Below are 18081 nucleotides of genomic sequence, written 5' to 3'. Positions count from 1 at the left end.
CTCTCCCGAGAACATAGTGGCAAATCGGTGCTATTTAAGTGGTTTTAGTGCCTAAACATATAATATACACCTGGTGGACGTATTAATATTTTTATGGTATAATTTGTTTGAGTGAAGAATTTAACAAAGATACCTTTATCAAACCCGAAGGCTTACCCAGTCAATATCTGTATTATTTTTTATACCGGGAGAATTATAACATGCATTACAATAACTGTAATGGAAATGTTATTTTCTGTCAATGAGAATTATTCTCATTGACAGAAAATAACATTTCCATTAAAATACTAACTAAATATTTAGTATAACAAATTATAGCATTCCAGTAATATTTATGACAACACAATAGATTTTTTAAAATGCAAAAGTGTATCTACACAAACAGTAAATAACGATTTAGAATTAACATTTTTAATGACTTTCAGAAACTCTACTATGAAGCGCAACGTCCCAGCTGTTTTGATCACTACGCCTCAAAGCAGTTTACACTCTTCGCGGGTACTTGCCTTATAGGTTAATATAGGCCTTCTGTATAGATTTTATACAACAAACAACAAAACTAACCTAACTTTTGTAACTTGATGTATGTTTTTGGACATACGCCATTGCTAAGAACTTTTTCTGTTGAAGAAAAACTAATAAATAAAATAAATAAATAAAAATACCCAAAAAAGACAAAAAACACACAAAATTAAGCAAACAATTGCTGTTGTCAACAAGGATATGAACACCACAAAATATTCCGTAACAGGAATATGGTCAACAAACAAAGAAAAACAAAGAAAAACAAAGAAAAATGTACTAAGAGAACAAAACAAAAAAAACCACAAATGATGACAACACAAAAATATTGAACCCAAAATAATTTAGCACAACAGTTGAAACGAGTCGCACCTGTGTTTCCGTACCATGTGCGTCTCTGCCTGAGGATGGGAGCAGATAGCAGTTCCCGAAACGTCGCTTGTTTCTGTTTTGGTAAAACTATTGTGTTTGTTTGTCTTTTCGTTTTGTCGTGTTTTTGTCTCGTTTCAACTGTTGTGCTGAATTATTTTGGGTTCAATATTTTTGTGTTGTCATCATTTGTGGGTTTTTTTTGTTCTCTTAGTACATTTTTCTTTGTTTTTATTTGTTTGTTGACCATATTCCTGTTTCGGAATATTTTGTGGTGTTCATATCTTTGTTGACAACAGCAATTGTTTGCTTAATTTTGTGTGTTTTTTGTCTTTTTTGGGTATTTTTTTTTATTTATTTTATTTATTAGTTTTTCTTCAACAGAAAAAGTTCTTAGCAATGGCGTATGTCCAAAAACTTACATCAAGTCATGCACTCCCATTGCACAAATCTTTTAAAGCTAACTTTTGTACACAAAATTCCTTTTTTTCTCACAAATTCCGCCGTGACACATTCATAAAAATCAACTGTCAATTTTAATTTTTGACAAACGTTTCTTCTGTATAGAGAAAAGTGCGAGACCAGATAGTCTGTTTTGCCCCGTTGTGTTTCGTGAGTAAGTTTTTATTCGTTTTAATGTAGAAAATGAACGCTCCACAGATGATGTTGTAAACGGTATTGTTGCCACCAACACATACAATTTATGAAACTGTGGAAGAGCATCTTGTAAATCATTGTCATGAATGTATTTAAGAAAATTTTGAACACTTTTGGTTTTCATAGAATCTCGACTATACACAACTTTGAGTTCAGACCGTAGCTTATCAAGTTCAAAATAACTGTCATAATATTCGATTAGGGACTTAAACTGGATCTCAGGAATTCTCTGTGAAAACTGCTGGAATTTTGGAGCATTTACAAGTTCCAAAATTTTAATTTACTGATGTTTTCGAAACGAGTTTCGATTTGTGTGATGATATTGTCTAATATTTCGGCATGTAGCCTCGAATACTCTCGCCTTGGGTCTTCTAATTCTTTGTGTTTCCGACATTTATTTTCTAGTTCTAGGCCGAATTTTAGCGTGTCACAGAAAACACTTTCAAAATCGTTTCTGAGTTGACAGAGAAATGCTTTCGTTTCTTGTATTTCCTGAATACAGAAACTGATGTCGAGTTGTTTGGTCTGCATTACATTATACAGGTGTCCAGTGCTGTCAAAAATCTTAGAAAATAGAACTAGGAAAAAAACATTTTCAAAAGTTTATAGAAAACTGATGAAACCTTTTGCTGAAGAAATAGTGTCACTATCCCATTCTTGTGGATGTTCTGTTATCGTGGTAAACATTTCCAAAAGGGAATCTCGATTACTGAATGCAGTGTTAACCAGTCTATCATTATAATTCCATCTTGTTGGTGCAACACCTGGCAGCCGTTTCCCAACTATCTTATCTAGCAACGCTACCCGCTTAGTAGAGTGCGAAAAAAAGCACAAAGTCCAGATAGGGTGCTGAAGAACACTCTACACTTGCTAATGTTATTTACAGACTGCGTTAAGACAAGGTTAAAAACGTGTGCTGCGCAATGTACAAACAAAGCACTCGGTAAATGGTCACGTAACAGTTTCTGTACGGAATTTAAATTTCCTGCCATAACTGCAGCTCTATCATAAGACTGTGCGACAAGTTTGCTCCCACAGTTAGCTAATGCATCTATGTCAATTGCATGGCCGGCTATGGCTCTCGCTGACCTATTGCAGCTAACATCAGTGAATCCATAAAATTGCTCTTTTATCTCTCCATCACTACTTACAAATCTAAAAACAGTGGACAACTGAGATATTCTTCAAAAGAGATATTCTTCAGGCAGAAGTTTCAATGCGTAGCTAAGCCAAGGAGAAATAAATTCTAATCCATAGTTAGCAAAGCACACAGCTGGTATTGGTATGGCAAATAAAGTTGCCACTGAGCTTTAATGGGTTAGATAGATGGGGGAAGAAAGCGTGAAAAATGTTCACAATGAATTGAATTAGTTTTTAAAAGCAGCTCCATCTCAATTGCTTTTACAGTTCCCGTGGAAATAGCTGTTAAAGATGTATCTTATCAGTACAAGAGCGCGCTTCAATAGAGGTTTCTCTCACAAGCTGCCGTCGTAAGAGGAAACAGGGTCGTGTGTTTAGATAAGTGGGGTTCTGTTCTGCAAGCAATTTCAAGTACATGGCTTCCTTAGTCAACCATGTATTTCCTTAGACACGCATTTCTGAAAACCAGCCTGCCAGTTAGTATCGCGTCTCGCGACGAAGCAACGCGTTGTGTCTGGTGACTCGTTACAGTTATAATTTTAACAAATTAGGCCTATATATTACATTTATATTATTTATTTATATTTATATGATTATATATTATATATGTTATTCTTCTAGTCAGCTCTGTGTTACTCTTATGGAAGGGGTATCAACATTGGTCAGCAGTAGCGATAGTGATTAAAAGGTATGTGATGTTATTAATTTATTAATCAAGTTAGCGTTACATTTATCGTATAAGTTCCTATGAATGAAATGTGTGTGAACAGATTCTTGCTATAAGTTAAAATTAGAAAAAATTCCTTATCGGCACAGCCTAACGGCGCAGGAAGATTTGGATGATTATGTTTCATTACATTAGAAAAAAAGGGATTTTTATATCCTTAAACCCATATTTTTTCATCCACAAGAATACATCCGGGCGTATGTACAAGCAAGACATCTGTTTTAAAAACTGATTGAAACTTACAAAAACAATTACATTTCTCCCATATGTGTGTGTTTTTTCCCCTGTTCGTGACGGGAAAAACAGAACTAGTTAGTCGATATACGGAGTTGTTTCTACGAACACCGAGTTATCTGGGGGAAAAAACGTTTGTTTCAAATGAATTCTTCGTTGAAAAATCCCGTACATTTACTGTAATTTCTAAAAATAAAAAAATGGGACACTCGTGGGTTCGCTAACCTGTACAGTAGACTCATCATTGCTCAGAACATCGTTGCTACAAAAATATTTTAATCGAATGTTGAACATAATATATAAAAAGGAAGAAATAAATACGAAGGAATTTAATAGCGATCATAGTACACAATATTGAATTATTTTTCTATCCTTTTCAACACCAAGCATCTTATCAAACATTGTTTTAGACAAAGTTTTGGAAAAATAATTATGATATTTACAAACAATTTAAACAGATTTGATAAGGTGTCTACTAAGACAGTTATGTTTTTTTGAGCGGTGAAAATTTTTTTCGAACCCATGCAGTTATGGCTGGTCGTATAAAAAATTTATTTAGAAATTTTTTTCGGCATTAGGTACTCCGAGTTATCATACGTTAAAACGGATTCGATATTGTTCATATTATGGGAGTTGTTGCGATTTTTCTGTTTTTCAAAAAATCTTCCCATTTCGACCCAATTGTTCGGATTTTTCCCATAACTTACTCGACCGAGAATTTCCATTACCGTATTTTATTTATCATTTTGGACATGACTTGTCCAAAAATACGGCCTTTATTGGGCCCATGAAAATATTTTAGTTATATATATATATGGGATTTTTAGAACATAAAAGAAAACTATAAGAAATTTTCGTCCACAATAGGTAGTTTTTATTTGAAATTTACATAAAAGTGGCATTATTACAAATTTATATGTGTAATAGTCTAAAATATTATAAATTACGATATGATTTCTTAAAATGCTTCTTGTTCAATCCGAATTACAAAGACATACATTTCCTTAAATTCGTAACGTGTTAGAGATTTGGAAACAGCGCGCGCCATAAGCCGTGTACTGCAATCTAAGAGTGGGACGGGCTATGGCAACCAAACTTTTAACTTCATGATCATGATTCTTTAATTTATATAGACCATTTTTATTCTCCCCTGATGCTATCAGCTCTCTTTCGTTTAAAATTTGACACTCATTCTTATCAAAGATGACTGTTAGTCCTTTATTGGTCAGTATATGGAAATAACCGATTCAAGGACAGGCGCAGGAGCCAGGAGCCGACCGCCATCTTCTGGTGTCGGCCTACCTTCTTTAATAATGTCACATCTATCCTGAAAAGTGTAGGCACTGCTGGAAAAATTCTTCGCTCGTAATCCACACACACCACACTTAGCCTACATCCACGTTTTTTCTGTTTCATCATTCATTTTATTTTCTCGGTTCTTAGTCTCACAATTAACTTTCTAATTTCGGTGATCGGTGTATACTGTAAAGACTACATTGCTAACGAATATGGATTAGTTTCTAAGTACCAAAACTAAAATGAATAAATCAATAGGTACGAGTTATGTGATAGCGTTACCGCGCGCGCAAACAAACGTACCGATTTAGTGTAACACTGTATTATCCTATTCTGTGGGTGTTAGACAACCCTGGTACTGACCTATAAAAACTGGTACTTCAGTCAAAATACTGGTTCACGCGACAAAAATTGTCGTCACAGTTTACGCATATTTTTAAAACTAACAGTGAAACTAGCTTAAGTCTAAAACTGGCTTTATTGTTAATTTTTTGTACAATAGGAAAAATCATTCATTTCCTGAAACGCCACCTCACCACCTGCCGTGCTGAACTGTAGCGGACATAGCCGAAGCAGTCGGCGGAAGAATTCCACTGTCTGCCGGCCATGTTCGCTTCAGTTCGGCAAATGGCCTCGTGGCCGCGCGGTCAGAGTCGCAAACTTTCAATTCAAATCGGCAAGAAAGCGTTACCTTCGTAGCTTCTACCACGTATTTTTACAACCAATCCCCTCCTCGAACCTTGGTACCATGCCACCTTCCGAAAAGAAACTACTGCGGCAGCCTTCCTGCTGAAAGCTGTCCTATGAGCGCTTCTAAACATAGCATCGCTTCTAAAACAGCATGTTTTGTGTGTCAACGAGTTCTTTTCTTATAGCGCACAGTATTGGGTCCCAAGAAGATAGTGTAAAAAATACATGCACCTTACTGCACGAGCCAAAGTAAAATACTATTCTGAATAAAATATTTATTTAAAAAATACAATGTCTGGAAACTGCCTGGGCAAGCACTGCTTGCCTTGCTTGCCCTGACGAGACGCCACTGATTTCAAACATGTTATTTACTTATAAAACAGATATTTACATTACGTCATAATTATGAGTGTATATATACACAATCTATACATTCGGGATGTTAGGAAATTGGTGGATATAGGTTTAATGGGTAAAAGAGAAGACCAAAACAAGTGATTGATAGTAGAGATATATGTCCGGAAGATTAATCAAACGCACTAGCAACCCGCAGTTTAGTGTAAAGCACAGTGGTAGGTTTGCATGTTGAGCTTCGGGCGGTTAGCGCAGTGTGCGGTAGTGTTGGACGACGTATGCACCGCTAACTGTTAGGAACAACATGGTCGGCACGACGGCCCCAACCATGGTGTAAGGAAAGGGAGGTGAAACCGTCCGGCCGCCCAAACTCGTCCTCCACTGCGCACTACGTCACCTTGGTCGCACCGCCCGGTCTACACGGGAATACCACGCACAGACAGTTCATTTACAATGGTTTGAATAGTAACAGTTACCACGAAGCGTAAAAATACTTTGCTATGTACATTGTATAGCATGCATTGAGAACATACAGTTTAAATAAACATATTAGTATCAAAACACGGGGTTTATATTAAGTTAATAATAAAATTAACGAAGAAATATATTTTCCGCTGTTTCATCACTTCAAAATGTTGACTGGGTCTTGTATTAATCTAGATACCGCAATGGCCATAAATGTCAGCACTATCGAGAAAAAAAAATGATTTTACATAAAACGACACAGAATTTTAATGGGAATCCGAATGAATAGACTTAGAAAATATTTATTATGAATATTAATAAAATAGAGATAATAAACATTCAGGATGCCGGCGACAAAGAATAATACACAAATATTATTAAAAAAATCTGACACAAAATAAAGTTTTTTTAAATACTTATTTGTAATTTACATAACCATAAGCGTTTTTATTTATTTACTAATTTTAATTTTATTTTGTTACAAACAATAAACAAAAGGATAAATAATTACCAAAAATATATGTAAAAAATATACTTAAAACATATTATTAAACCAAATAGCTCAACAATATTCAACAAAAAACAGCTTGCACACATTACACTGAGAATGTACTGAGCGATGGTCCCTGCAAACTATATTTTTAAGTTTTTAAAACGGCAGTTTTTCAAACGCGTTAAATACTATTTAAGGCATAAAACACAAACTCTTAAACAAAATTGTACCATTATCTAAACGCTTGAATGGAAAAAATTTGGCAAAATTAAAAGTTGATAACAATGAATTCATTTACGTTAATTTTCATTATTGTGTGTAAACTAACAAAATAACACAACACAAGCAGATTGTAATGCCGAAATCTTAAAATACCTTTAGGTAACTAACATATTATTAAAATCAGTATGATCACATGTAACTAGAGAAGTAGGCTAATTCACTTTCACGCACCGCATTTTAAGCGGTATTTTGCACTAACATTATTATGTCAAATACATATGAATAGTAATGAAATAAAAATTAACTTCTTCCAAAGCCTATACGAATTCATTAAAACAAACATATTAGACCTCGAATTTCAAAAGTGGTTGTATGTAAGCCTGTCTCGTTTCTGTATATTTTATAATTAATATCTCTCAGTTTTGCGTGCATATTTAAAAATATTTAAACGTAATGATAATATAATACGTCCTCTCCACTCCATTAAAGAGAATATTTTGAACAATGGAAAAAAGGCGCATGATTCTTTTTTATGTATAGGGGGATCACATTCCTGCTTTTATTCGATTTGTTTACATGCGTTGATGAAATATTTTTTCTCCTTTATTAATGCTACACAACCTAGTGTTTAGGTTATTTCTATTACAAACAAGAAAAAAAGTTAAATTGAAACAAATTCTGTAGTTCTCGCTGATGCCAGAACACACAAACATTTTAAAAACCATTGATTTGAGTTTTATTAATGTATATGTATATATACATACATACATACATACATACATATATATATATATATATATATATATATATATATATATATATATATATACGTTTAAATATCATTTAGTAAATTCATTCAATAAATAACCTTTGTACCGTGAAAGACTTTACTATTATAGATAATAACTCAGTATTTACTAATTCCTGCTAAGATTTAGCACGAAATATATTCCTCGACCTAATAATAACCTACAGTTAATCATACAAAAATAAAAATAAAAATAAAAATAAATACTCCTATTATAAAACAAGTGAAATTTCTACTTAAAATAACTTTTGTTTAAACTTAAATCTGCTAACACATAAATTTCCCTTCCTTTTTGCATACGTTCACCCACTTATTGCAAAGATGTTCATTTTTATGGAAAAGAAAAATATTTTATGCCAGAATCTCTAGTCTTTTTGAAATGGTTGTGAAATCCGAACACTGCACAGCTACATAAAAGCACTCAAGATTATGTAAGCAGCAACAATAACAAACGTTCGCACAGGAAGCAGATGAAATGGATGGGAAGCGCCTGGAAGAAGAGCGCTGGCTACAACCAAGGTGACGTAGCGAGGGAGCGCGTGGAGGGGGTAAACCTGCGCATGTTTCACCTCCCCTTCCTTACACCATGGCCCCCACCACTCACTTGCTGCGTAGTGGTGCCTTGCGGTGGTTCAGACCAACAACTCTGGACTCATCTCTGCCGCGCCACATCAAGAGACACGTTGAAGGCTTCCATGAGCTTCATGGGACAGTGTAAACAGGTGAAGTACATTCACGTGAACCTTCAACTGCGTGTAACACTATCCTTAAAAATACTGAATAAATTATGCTGAATAAATAGTAATAAATAGTAAGGAGTAATTTAACAATTATAGCCAAGGATGGATGCAAAGGTTAAATTAGCAAGAAAAGAATTTAAATACATCTCGTTTAATCCTGGGCAAAAGCCTCACGTAAAACATTCTTTCACATACAAAATTAATTCTGAGTATTTTATTTAATACTGATAGCAAGAAAAATTAGCGGTACAAATGCCACGGCAAAATACGTGAACACATATCCATGTTTTCTTTAGGATTAAATACTTGATAGAATACATAATATTAACTTGATAGATACTTGATGGAAAGAAATTTTACAATTAAGTATTAACGCTTACACACAGGGAACACTGACATGCCTCATTAGAGAATACAAAAAACGTCAAATGAACATGCAGGCGACCGCGGCCTAACCTACACTAGGCGGTATAAGCTTACTGTAAAGCATGATAAAGCATGATATAAAAGGAAAATTCACAAATTAATACATTAAATACATAACGTAAAAACAAGTCCTAACGAAGACTGTAGACCAGACGGGGAGAGACGTCAAACAAATTATGCATGGTACTAATACAAAAATGATCAAGGAAAACAATAAGTGCCAAATAGAATTTAGACGGTGACGGCCGAAATGGAATTTATAATACAGCTATTACCAAATACCGTTTACATTACTGTAAGGGTCACCACCTTACAACACTTACGTGCATTCTCCCCGCTGTCACACACTCTCTCTCTAAAGCAAGTATCTGACTACATGCTTAATTCACGACCAGCACCGACTGACAGCTAACGAACAAGAAGAACCTTCAAGGCAATACATCTAGTTTTAATTAAGCAAGAGGGCGCCACGCGCATGCGCGGACACCTCACGAGGGGAAGACAAACACAGCACTGGACGCAGAGAGGGGGGGGAAGGTAGGAAGGGAAGGAGCGCCGAAGCCCGCCGCGCGGCGCGAAGTTCAAGTGACGCGCACCGACCACTTCAACGTCTACGTGATGGGCGCTTGTGAGTACATCTTTGTGACGTACCACAAATGTTCACAGCAGTACGTGACATGCCTTCAAAGCCTTTCCCTCTGCATACTTTCTAACGAGCAAGTACCTGAACCCTCAAGGGCAGACATGTACTCCCGTGATGGCTGTATTCGAGTGAAAACTGATCCGCAGTTCCATCGCGACACAGAGTCGTCATGGAAAACCGTGCCAAGAAGCTGAGAAATCCATCATGGCATCGGCACCACCGGCATCTTAGCCCATCCGCGATCTGTAGATAAGCTGAGGAACCCATTCCAGCATCGACACTAACACAGCAACACAATCCAAATACCAAATTTGGGTTCTGTGGGTGCGTTGCCCCTGCGTGGCCCGCTAGGACCGTCGGCGATGGTTGCAGTTGGAGGGATCCCTGGTTGTTAACACATCGCAGGCCCTGTGCAGCATAACATACTGATTCCTATCTGGGATAGGGAGACTCAACACAATAATATACACGAATTCGAACTTTATAGATACTGTCGGTAACACGTCGCGCACAGAGTGTGCGGAGTGGACGTTTAATCGGTAGAACAGTTACAATTACAGTTTACATTTACACGACGTAAATTGAATTACCCTACGAAATTACATTGAATTAACACTGAGTGCTCTGACGCACTGTTACTAATCTAAGCCCTTATGCCAGTCGAGGTTAAGAGGGAGGTTGATTGGAGACGGCCAATCCCGAGAATTGCTAGTGTGGCGGCACCCGGGTCCACCTGTGTGGACCATGGTCCGCAATTAAATTGGATGCTAGTTCTATGCGTAGCTGTCGCCGGTGCCTGTGCACTCGACATTTAACAAAAATTAACTTGTAGTGGGAGTCGGCCCATGCCGTTTGGTGAACTGCCCCGCGTAATGTCTAGTGCGGGGAGTTTATAGTTAACCGGCTGGGTTAGGTCCTACACCGTGAAAGGACCGGGGACACACAGAAAGTTTACGCAACGAAAAAAGATTTGGTTTAAATGACTATAGTTACCAGCAATAATATTCAGTGGAGGCAAAGGATGATGGCTCCCCGTGGAATGCACATCCGCCCCGATCCGCGAGTCGCTCGGTACTGGTGTTTGGCCTTGGCGCGAGGGAAGGTCTCGGTGTTCTCTCGCGCCAAAGTTGCTAAAGTTCCGTTATTCGGAAATTATTTTTATAACAAGAAGCTGGGAGCAGCTCTAAATTTACACATCAATTATTAATAACTAATCTGATTTACAGATACTCTTTAATAATTAGGGTTAGTAAAATTACGTAAATTAAGTTTAAATATTAAAAGTCACACCAGAGACTGTTCGTCACTTGGTAACTGCTCTAGTGGCTAGTCACACATAAAAACAGGGAGGTATTATCTACATCAACACAACACTATAATTAATTAAGGCTGAAGGCCGCAAGGGAGACACTCACAAATGTATTAACATAATTTCACACGTGAGTGACTCGGTCACTCCTGCGTCGCACTTTCCTTGGGCGGGGGTTTTAATAAAAAGTGGCGTTACTATTAAATTAGGTCTGATTTTTAATGAATTGAGGTCTAGGTGTTTGATTAATTATGCATGGCCCTTGGTTCTACCTGGTCACTACCTCTCAGTGTCCCTCAGCAATTTTTCATTCTCGTTTCGCTCCTCAGGAGTCATGTCAGCCTCATAAAAAACAATCCCAGCCAGTGTGAGGTTTGTCAAAATGTGGGCTCGAACAGCTCGTGAATATGCGTGCCCATTCAAAATTTTGTCAACACTGTGGCCTGCGTAGATGGTGGTTAGTAGATCTTTCAGACCACTCCCACCCATTATTGTGCAAATGCATCCCATGAAGGACAGTAAGAGGTGAAATCCACCAAGCTGTACAACTACACTGTTCAACTCCGGGTGAAGTCCACTCTCGACAATATCTCTTGCTTTATGTATAATGGCTGGTCGATAGTGACGAGCGTGATTTTCTGGCCATGAGCTTTGCTCTGGTTACTGGCTTCCATAAGTGAAGTGAATACAGTATTGTAGTCAGTGGGAGGGGCATGGATAAATTGAAGGAAAAGGATTTTTGACCGTGAAAACTGAAGCCCCTCTGTGGCTTGCTCCATAAATACATTCCACCCTGGAATCGACTGTTTGTGGAGCGACTTCCCATACAACCATATTAGGTCAAGAGCCGAAGGCATAATTTCACCATTAATTTCATATGTTCCTTGCAAATCCTCAACCATTTTTTCTGCCAATCCACAGTTTTTTAATATTGCAATCTTTGATTTGTACTTCACTGCTGGAGGTCACATTTTGAGCAGAAACATAGTTCTGTATACGTGGGATGTTTATGTCTCGCATTACTGCTCTCTAGGGGGTCACACACATAATGCCTCCCATCTCATGAAATGTGTTAGCTCCATCCAGCGTGTTAACATTCACGTCCGCATTGTCATAGACGAATTGGATAAAAGCTCATTTTCCTATTGGTGGTGAGGATTGATCTCGTAAGATCACCGAAGTTTCAAGCTGCACAGTTGCTGAATAAGAACAAGAGAACCCCAGCGCAGCGCACACATTTACCAGATATGTGGATCCATATTTTCGGTAAAAGTAGGTACCAATTCAAATCAGAAGGGAGGAAACAAAAGATCGAGGTCGTACAGCAGCTATCAGAGCATGAAAAAATGACACACACTTCTTCTTCCATGCTTCAAGGAGGCCACGCTTGTTTTTGAGAATAACAGTCTCAAAAAATAGCTGTACTGACTCAGGGATGACAGAATCAACATTGTTGAAGAAATCGTCCGAGGGGGGATACTGACTGGTGTCATACACTTGTGTGCGGATATCTTCCACGATGATTTCTGCTGCTGCCTTCACAACTCTCAACCGCTCTTGCTGCACATTGCCTTTTTGATCGATGTACCAATGATCATACAAAATTTTATGGCCGGTGGTTTTGAAGCAGACGAATGTCCCTTTGTTGGAGCCCATCTCCACTATGACTATGTTATCACCAAAACGTTTTTGGAGGTGGGTTTTCGCTGTTCTGACATCAGGGATACAATCAGCCTTAATTTGCTGCAGAAGGTGTGATAAAGAAAACTGGCATTCATCACTGTTTTCCAATACGTAATCATACACACACTCCATCGCTTCTTCAGTGTTACTGGCTGGACGATACCCTCTCTTATTCCCAGTAGCAGGTGGTAATCTAAACAGGCTCCTGTAGCACAATCTGTGGTACGTCCCGTCTGCAGCAACCAGGTCGTCAATGGCGAGGAGGCGCTCCTCAATGGCCCTTCCCCAATCGTCACCTCGGCGTTTAGCTGCATCTAAAACAGTTTGCCTCATGCCCAGCTTCTCAACTGTATGGACCACATTCCTTCTTGTCAAGGGCAAATTGCTTTGTTGCTGGAGAAATTCTTCAGAGATAGCATCACCACACAAAAAGCAAATCCCTCTCAAGGTAGCAGCCAGTTTACTTGATAATATAGTCGATTAAGTCTTCGGTTGCGAAGCAGAATCCCCTCCTCGACGAATTGAGGCTTCAATGTTACACACAGCTGTATATCTTTTCCTGCATGCATCATGAACACTGACTTGGTTGCAAATTTGGAGGAAATTTTTATTTTCTGTGAAGACCACGTTCTTGACTCACTTCAATTAGTGTTCGAATCCCTCGTTCTTTGATGATCACAACAGGACCTGTGTCGAGGTCCTCACGACACACGAAGCCACGCCCGGAGGGATAGACATCCCGCAACACACTGAGATCTGCCCTGGAAGGACCGGGTGCAGATATGGTGTTCAAGGGACAAGGGAGGGGACAACGAAAAACTCGGGTTTATCTCCTCTCTGTGTCACCTGTCTGTCTTTCGCTCACCCGTACGAACGATTAGGACTCCTAAAATAGCCTTCCTTGCAAGATTAGCAGATCTTCACGATCCAAAAAGAATGTTATTGCCATGGGGACCTTCATATGTCTGAAACTCTTCCCAATTGTTCCTGTAACAAAAAAAAAATTATGTAAAATTAGTCTACACATTAGGTCTCAAATGAATATTTTTAACAATATTTTTTTTTAAATGCTTTATAAATAAAACCATAAAAATACGTGAGAACCGTTATATGCATTTCCCCCCCCCCCAAAAAAAAACCACATGACATTTTTTAGTAAACTGCCGTTTTTGAGAGAACTGCTAAGCCTAAAGGTACCAGCTTGGTCTCAAATGAAAGATAATTAAATTTACTACAACTTCGTTTCGTATAATCTATTAGGTGGGATGAGTATTTTAGAAGATATTTCACAAAAAAAGTGACCATTTTAAAACAATTTCACCTTTTTGGAAAAAATGGCCTATTTTCGAAGAACTGTATCTTAGGAACCAATGGCTGTATAGAGCTAGCTTTAGTCTCAAATGGTAGAAAATTTAGTCTACTTTAAAACTTTTTGGAATGACTATACCGGTCAGACCCTTCATCACTGAGATATTGAGAAAAAATTGAAAAAAGACCGAACATTTCATGGTTTTTTGGGTACACTGCCGCTCGCACAGCACTTTCGAAATTGCAAATCTGGTTTTTTAATGTTGGTTTAGGTCCTAAAAACATACAAAAAATTCAGATCGTCCTGACCTTTTGCAAGCACGGATGTACATCTTGACTGGAAATAATTCCTGTCTAAGGGGAATATCACAGTTTCAGCTTGAGGTATTTACATTCGACGCTTTCGGTACTCCAGTTGTTCGGCTAGTCCTGAGAAATCATTACCACCTTCTTGTTAAACAGAATTATAGTAATTTAAATAGAAGGGGAAAACATTTTCAAGTTTCTCCCAAAAATGAATACTTTTCGTATAATTATCACGCTCGACATTATTTTTAAGAATTGCACATTAAATTTCGTTACGAGTTTCGTATTACGAGTTTTTTGTAACATGAGAACACACGAATGTGCTCGAGTAGAGAAAGATGTGCTTACATTTTTTCCCCTGGCATTAGTCATTTTTATTTAAAGGCTATTTATAACATTTTAACTCCATATCTCACAATTGTCGATCTGCTTCAAATATTTTTCAAACGATATTAATTTCATGTAATATCATTGGTGTAAAAATGCACACAGGTCATCATTTCACAAATTAGTACCAAATGTGAATATATGTTGAAAATATTGTGTTAGAAAAAAAATAGCAAGGATCGAGTAAAACATTATGAGGAAACAAGGCAAAATGAAATATGAGAAACAGCCTTGACTTTTTTTGTAAGTAAACAGTGTTCAAATCGCGTGAATTTTTTCTGAAGCCTATACATTGTATGAGTTACCAGGTAGGCATCTCACACAGTCAGCACTCTGTCCCTGATCTCGAGTGGAACCATCCAGGCCTTTTCCCAGTCTGGCCACCACATGTACTCTACTTGTCACTTCTGTACTAATACAGCTGGCTTGTTCTGGGCTCGTTTTCATACTAAAAATGAAAAACATTTAAATTAATCAAGTAAACAAATGTATTGATCACCCCACTCTTAGATTGCAGTGTGAAAGTAAATGAGCGCTTTCTCTCTTCTTCTAAGACACGCCGACTGCAATGTGCACTGGCTCTTGTTTCTTCATGGCGCTACTTCCATATATCATAAGAATTTAATATTGTATATCTTGAACAAAGCTTCTATGCCCATTTCATCACATCTAAATACGCATCTGACGATACATATTTTGCATACCTAATGGCATTTTATTGGGTCGTAATAATTTTAAAATCTTAATTTTTTTTTCACTGGAACCTATATGAAGTATTTCTAAAATGAATCAAAAAACAAAATAATCTACATGTGTTTTTATTTAATATATATTTAAATTCATTCATGTTTTTGAACACTAAAGAATAAATCTCAAAATAAAAATGCTCCATTATATATATATATATATATATATATATATATATATATATATATATATATATATATATAATCATAAAATTCATTTTATCAGAAACTAATACATCAAAAATTTCATCAGTGGCATTTTTTTACTATTAAAGTTAGATGGAGTTCGAAGCGTGAAAGATGTTCACAATGAGTTGAATTTGTTTTTAATAGCACACCATCCTAGTTGCTCCTACAGTTTTCGTGTCCATAGATGTGAAGTCTTGTCTTAACGTGCAAAAGCGCGCTGTAAGAGAGGCCCGCTCCTAAACTGTTGTCTTGAGAGGAAACACGGCAGTGTTTTTGGAGAAGTGAGGTTATGTTCTACAAGCAAGTTCAAAGATAAAGGCTTCCTTAGTTAAACTATTTCCCTTACCACACATTTCAATAAACCAGTCTGCCAGTTTGTGCCATTCTCGCGACAAAGTGACGCGTTGTGTCTGGTGACCTATTACATTTACACTTTTGATGTGTTATTTATTCACATAAGTGATTTTTACTTTCTGCCTTTATGTGTATTACCTACATAAATGTAAAATATGGAAGGTGGAACACCGTATATAAACTACATTGGTAGGCTCCGAGGAAGGGTGCGTAAGATTCTGTTGAAAGTATTTGAATAAATTTAAAAAAAAAAAAAAAAACATGAGTGTTAACAATGCAATTAAGAAAGTTTTGGTCAACTAAGAAAGTTTTGGTCAACTTTGATAAGCGGAAGCGATAGTGATTAAAATGTATGTGTTATTATTTATTTATTTGTGAAGTTTTCTTTTGAATTTTCGTATAAATTCGTACCAAATTCTTCTTATAAGTTAGAGTACCAAATTGTAAACTTATTAGAAATTAATAGGCATGGCAGTATAAAATATAATAAATTACGACATGTGTTCTTAAAATATTTATTGTACAGTAATAATTCTAAAAAAACACATCTTCTGTGTTACGTTGGGGCAGAGTAGGTAAATAAGATTAAATACATAAATACTACCATTGACATTACACACTGATGTAACAGTGGACCTTTTAGTTTCACAAGGACATGAGGAATGAACAGAAACATGGTGTGATTCCGTCTGAATATAATAGTAGTATGTAAATGACGGTCCGAGATCAGGCTTCAGGCTGTGGTGCCGGTGCCGGTGTCCGCCATCTTGGATTGTGACGTCACGGCGGCCATCTTGGATGGTTGTGACCTTGACCTTTGACCTTGACCTTGAATTTGATCCTCAAAAATCGCCAAAATCCGCCAAAATTGGGCAAAATTTGCCCAAAATTCCTCAAAAATCGCCAAAATTTCCATTTCTGTGGAAAAAAGTTCCGCCAAAAAATCTCAAAAAATTCCACAAATTAAAAATTTCTCATTTCGAGGGAAAAATTTCCCGTTTCGAGGGAAAAATTCCCGTTTTTAGTCCTTAAAAATCCCAGCGGCTGAAAATTCCTAAAACTGGCTTAAGCATCCTTAACTCAAGCCTCAGTTAAGCCATTTCTAGGAATAAGGATACCATGACCGCCATCTTGAATTATGACGTCATCGTTGCAATTTCCGTTACGGCCGCCATCTTTAAATTTATTATCCGATTTTAATGAAAAAAAATTTAAAATTCATAAAACAAATTAAATAATAAAATTTTTAATAAAATATTTAAAAACAAACATTTACGACACGGAGCTCGGAGTCCTCGGTTCGAACCCGACGAGTGCAAAAAAAATAAAAATGGCGACCGATCCTTCCCTCGTGGTGGCTGCAGGCATACTGACTCCCACCACTTTTTATCATCATCTAGTATGACGTCATGGCCGCCATCTTGTCTTCGATGCTGGAAGCCATCATCATTGTATCGTCGGCTAGAGTGCGCCGATGACATGTTAGTTTAATTCGTATCCGCAAGAGTGCAGTAATCATTTATTACTGTGACATCCGCCATCTTGTCATTTGTCCGCCATCTTGAAAATCCGTAATTATTTAGCTAGAAATTCGGGAAAAGTTCCAAAATTCATTAAATAAATCACTCATTAATTTACATATTGATTCGATCGATTCCCGTCCTCGGTTCGATACCCGATCGTTGCAATAATGTTTAATCTTATGTAAAAAAAATAATTTAAATAAACCATGTTCAACATTCTTAAAGAGACTTTAAATCCTCTACTACCACCATCCTATCAGACATCAAGACCACCATATTGGAAATGTGTAATTTTAATGCTAGAGATCCGGGAAAAAGTTCAGAAATCATTAAATAAATTTCCGATCAATATACTGATTAATTAGATCGACTAAGATCCTTGGTACGATCTAGGATGATGCAAAAAAAATTAAATATATCATCAATTTAACATAATAGTAACAGGTTCGAGGAATTAAACACCGCAAGTTCTTTTACAAACATAATATTT

At 36.9% G+C, this 18081-nt stretch overlaps 1 protein-coding gene across 6 annotated transcripts in view; it reads left to right on the top strand.

Moving 5' to 3' along the window:
* Window positions 1–18081, top strand: part of LOC134540080 (uncharacterized) — a 146904-nt gene that overhangs the window by 115043 nt on the left and 13780 nt on the right. The window contains exon 1 of one of the 6 annotated variants that reach the window (XM_063382541.1): window positions 8585–8699. The exons of 4 other annotated variants lie outside the window; for them this stretch is intronic. In XM_063382541.1, coding sequence (XP_063238611.1) covers window positions 8673–8699 — 27 coding nt within the window. In that variant the 5' untranslated portion in view covers window positions 8585–8672. Of the gene's footprint in view, window positions 1–8584; window positions 8700–18081 lie in introns of those variants that run through there. One more of the 6 variants, XM_063382543.1, reaches the window with a different exon arrangement.

This window comes from Bacillus rossius, chromosome 16 (assembly GCF_032445375.1).
Source record: "Bacillus rossius redtenbacheri isolate Brsri chromosome 16, Brsri_v3, whole genome shotgun sequence".
Taxonomy (NCBI): Eukaryota; Metazoa; Arthropoda; class Insecta; order Phasmatodea; family Bacillidae; genus Bacillus; species Bacillus rossius.
Note: the sequence above shows the minus strand (reverse complement) of the source record. Positions and strands in the feature narration are given on the sequence as shown.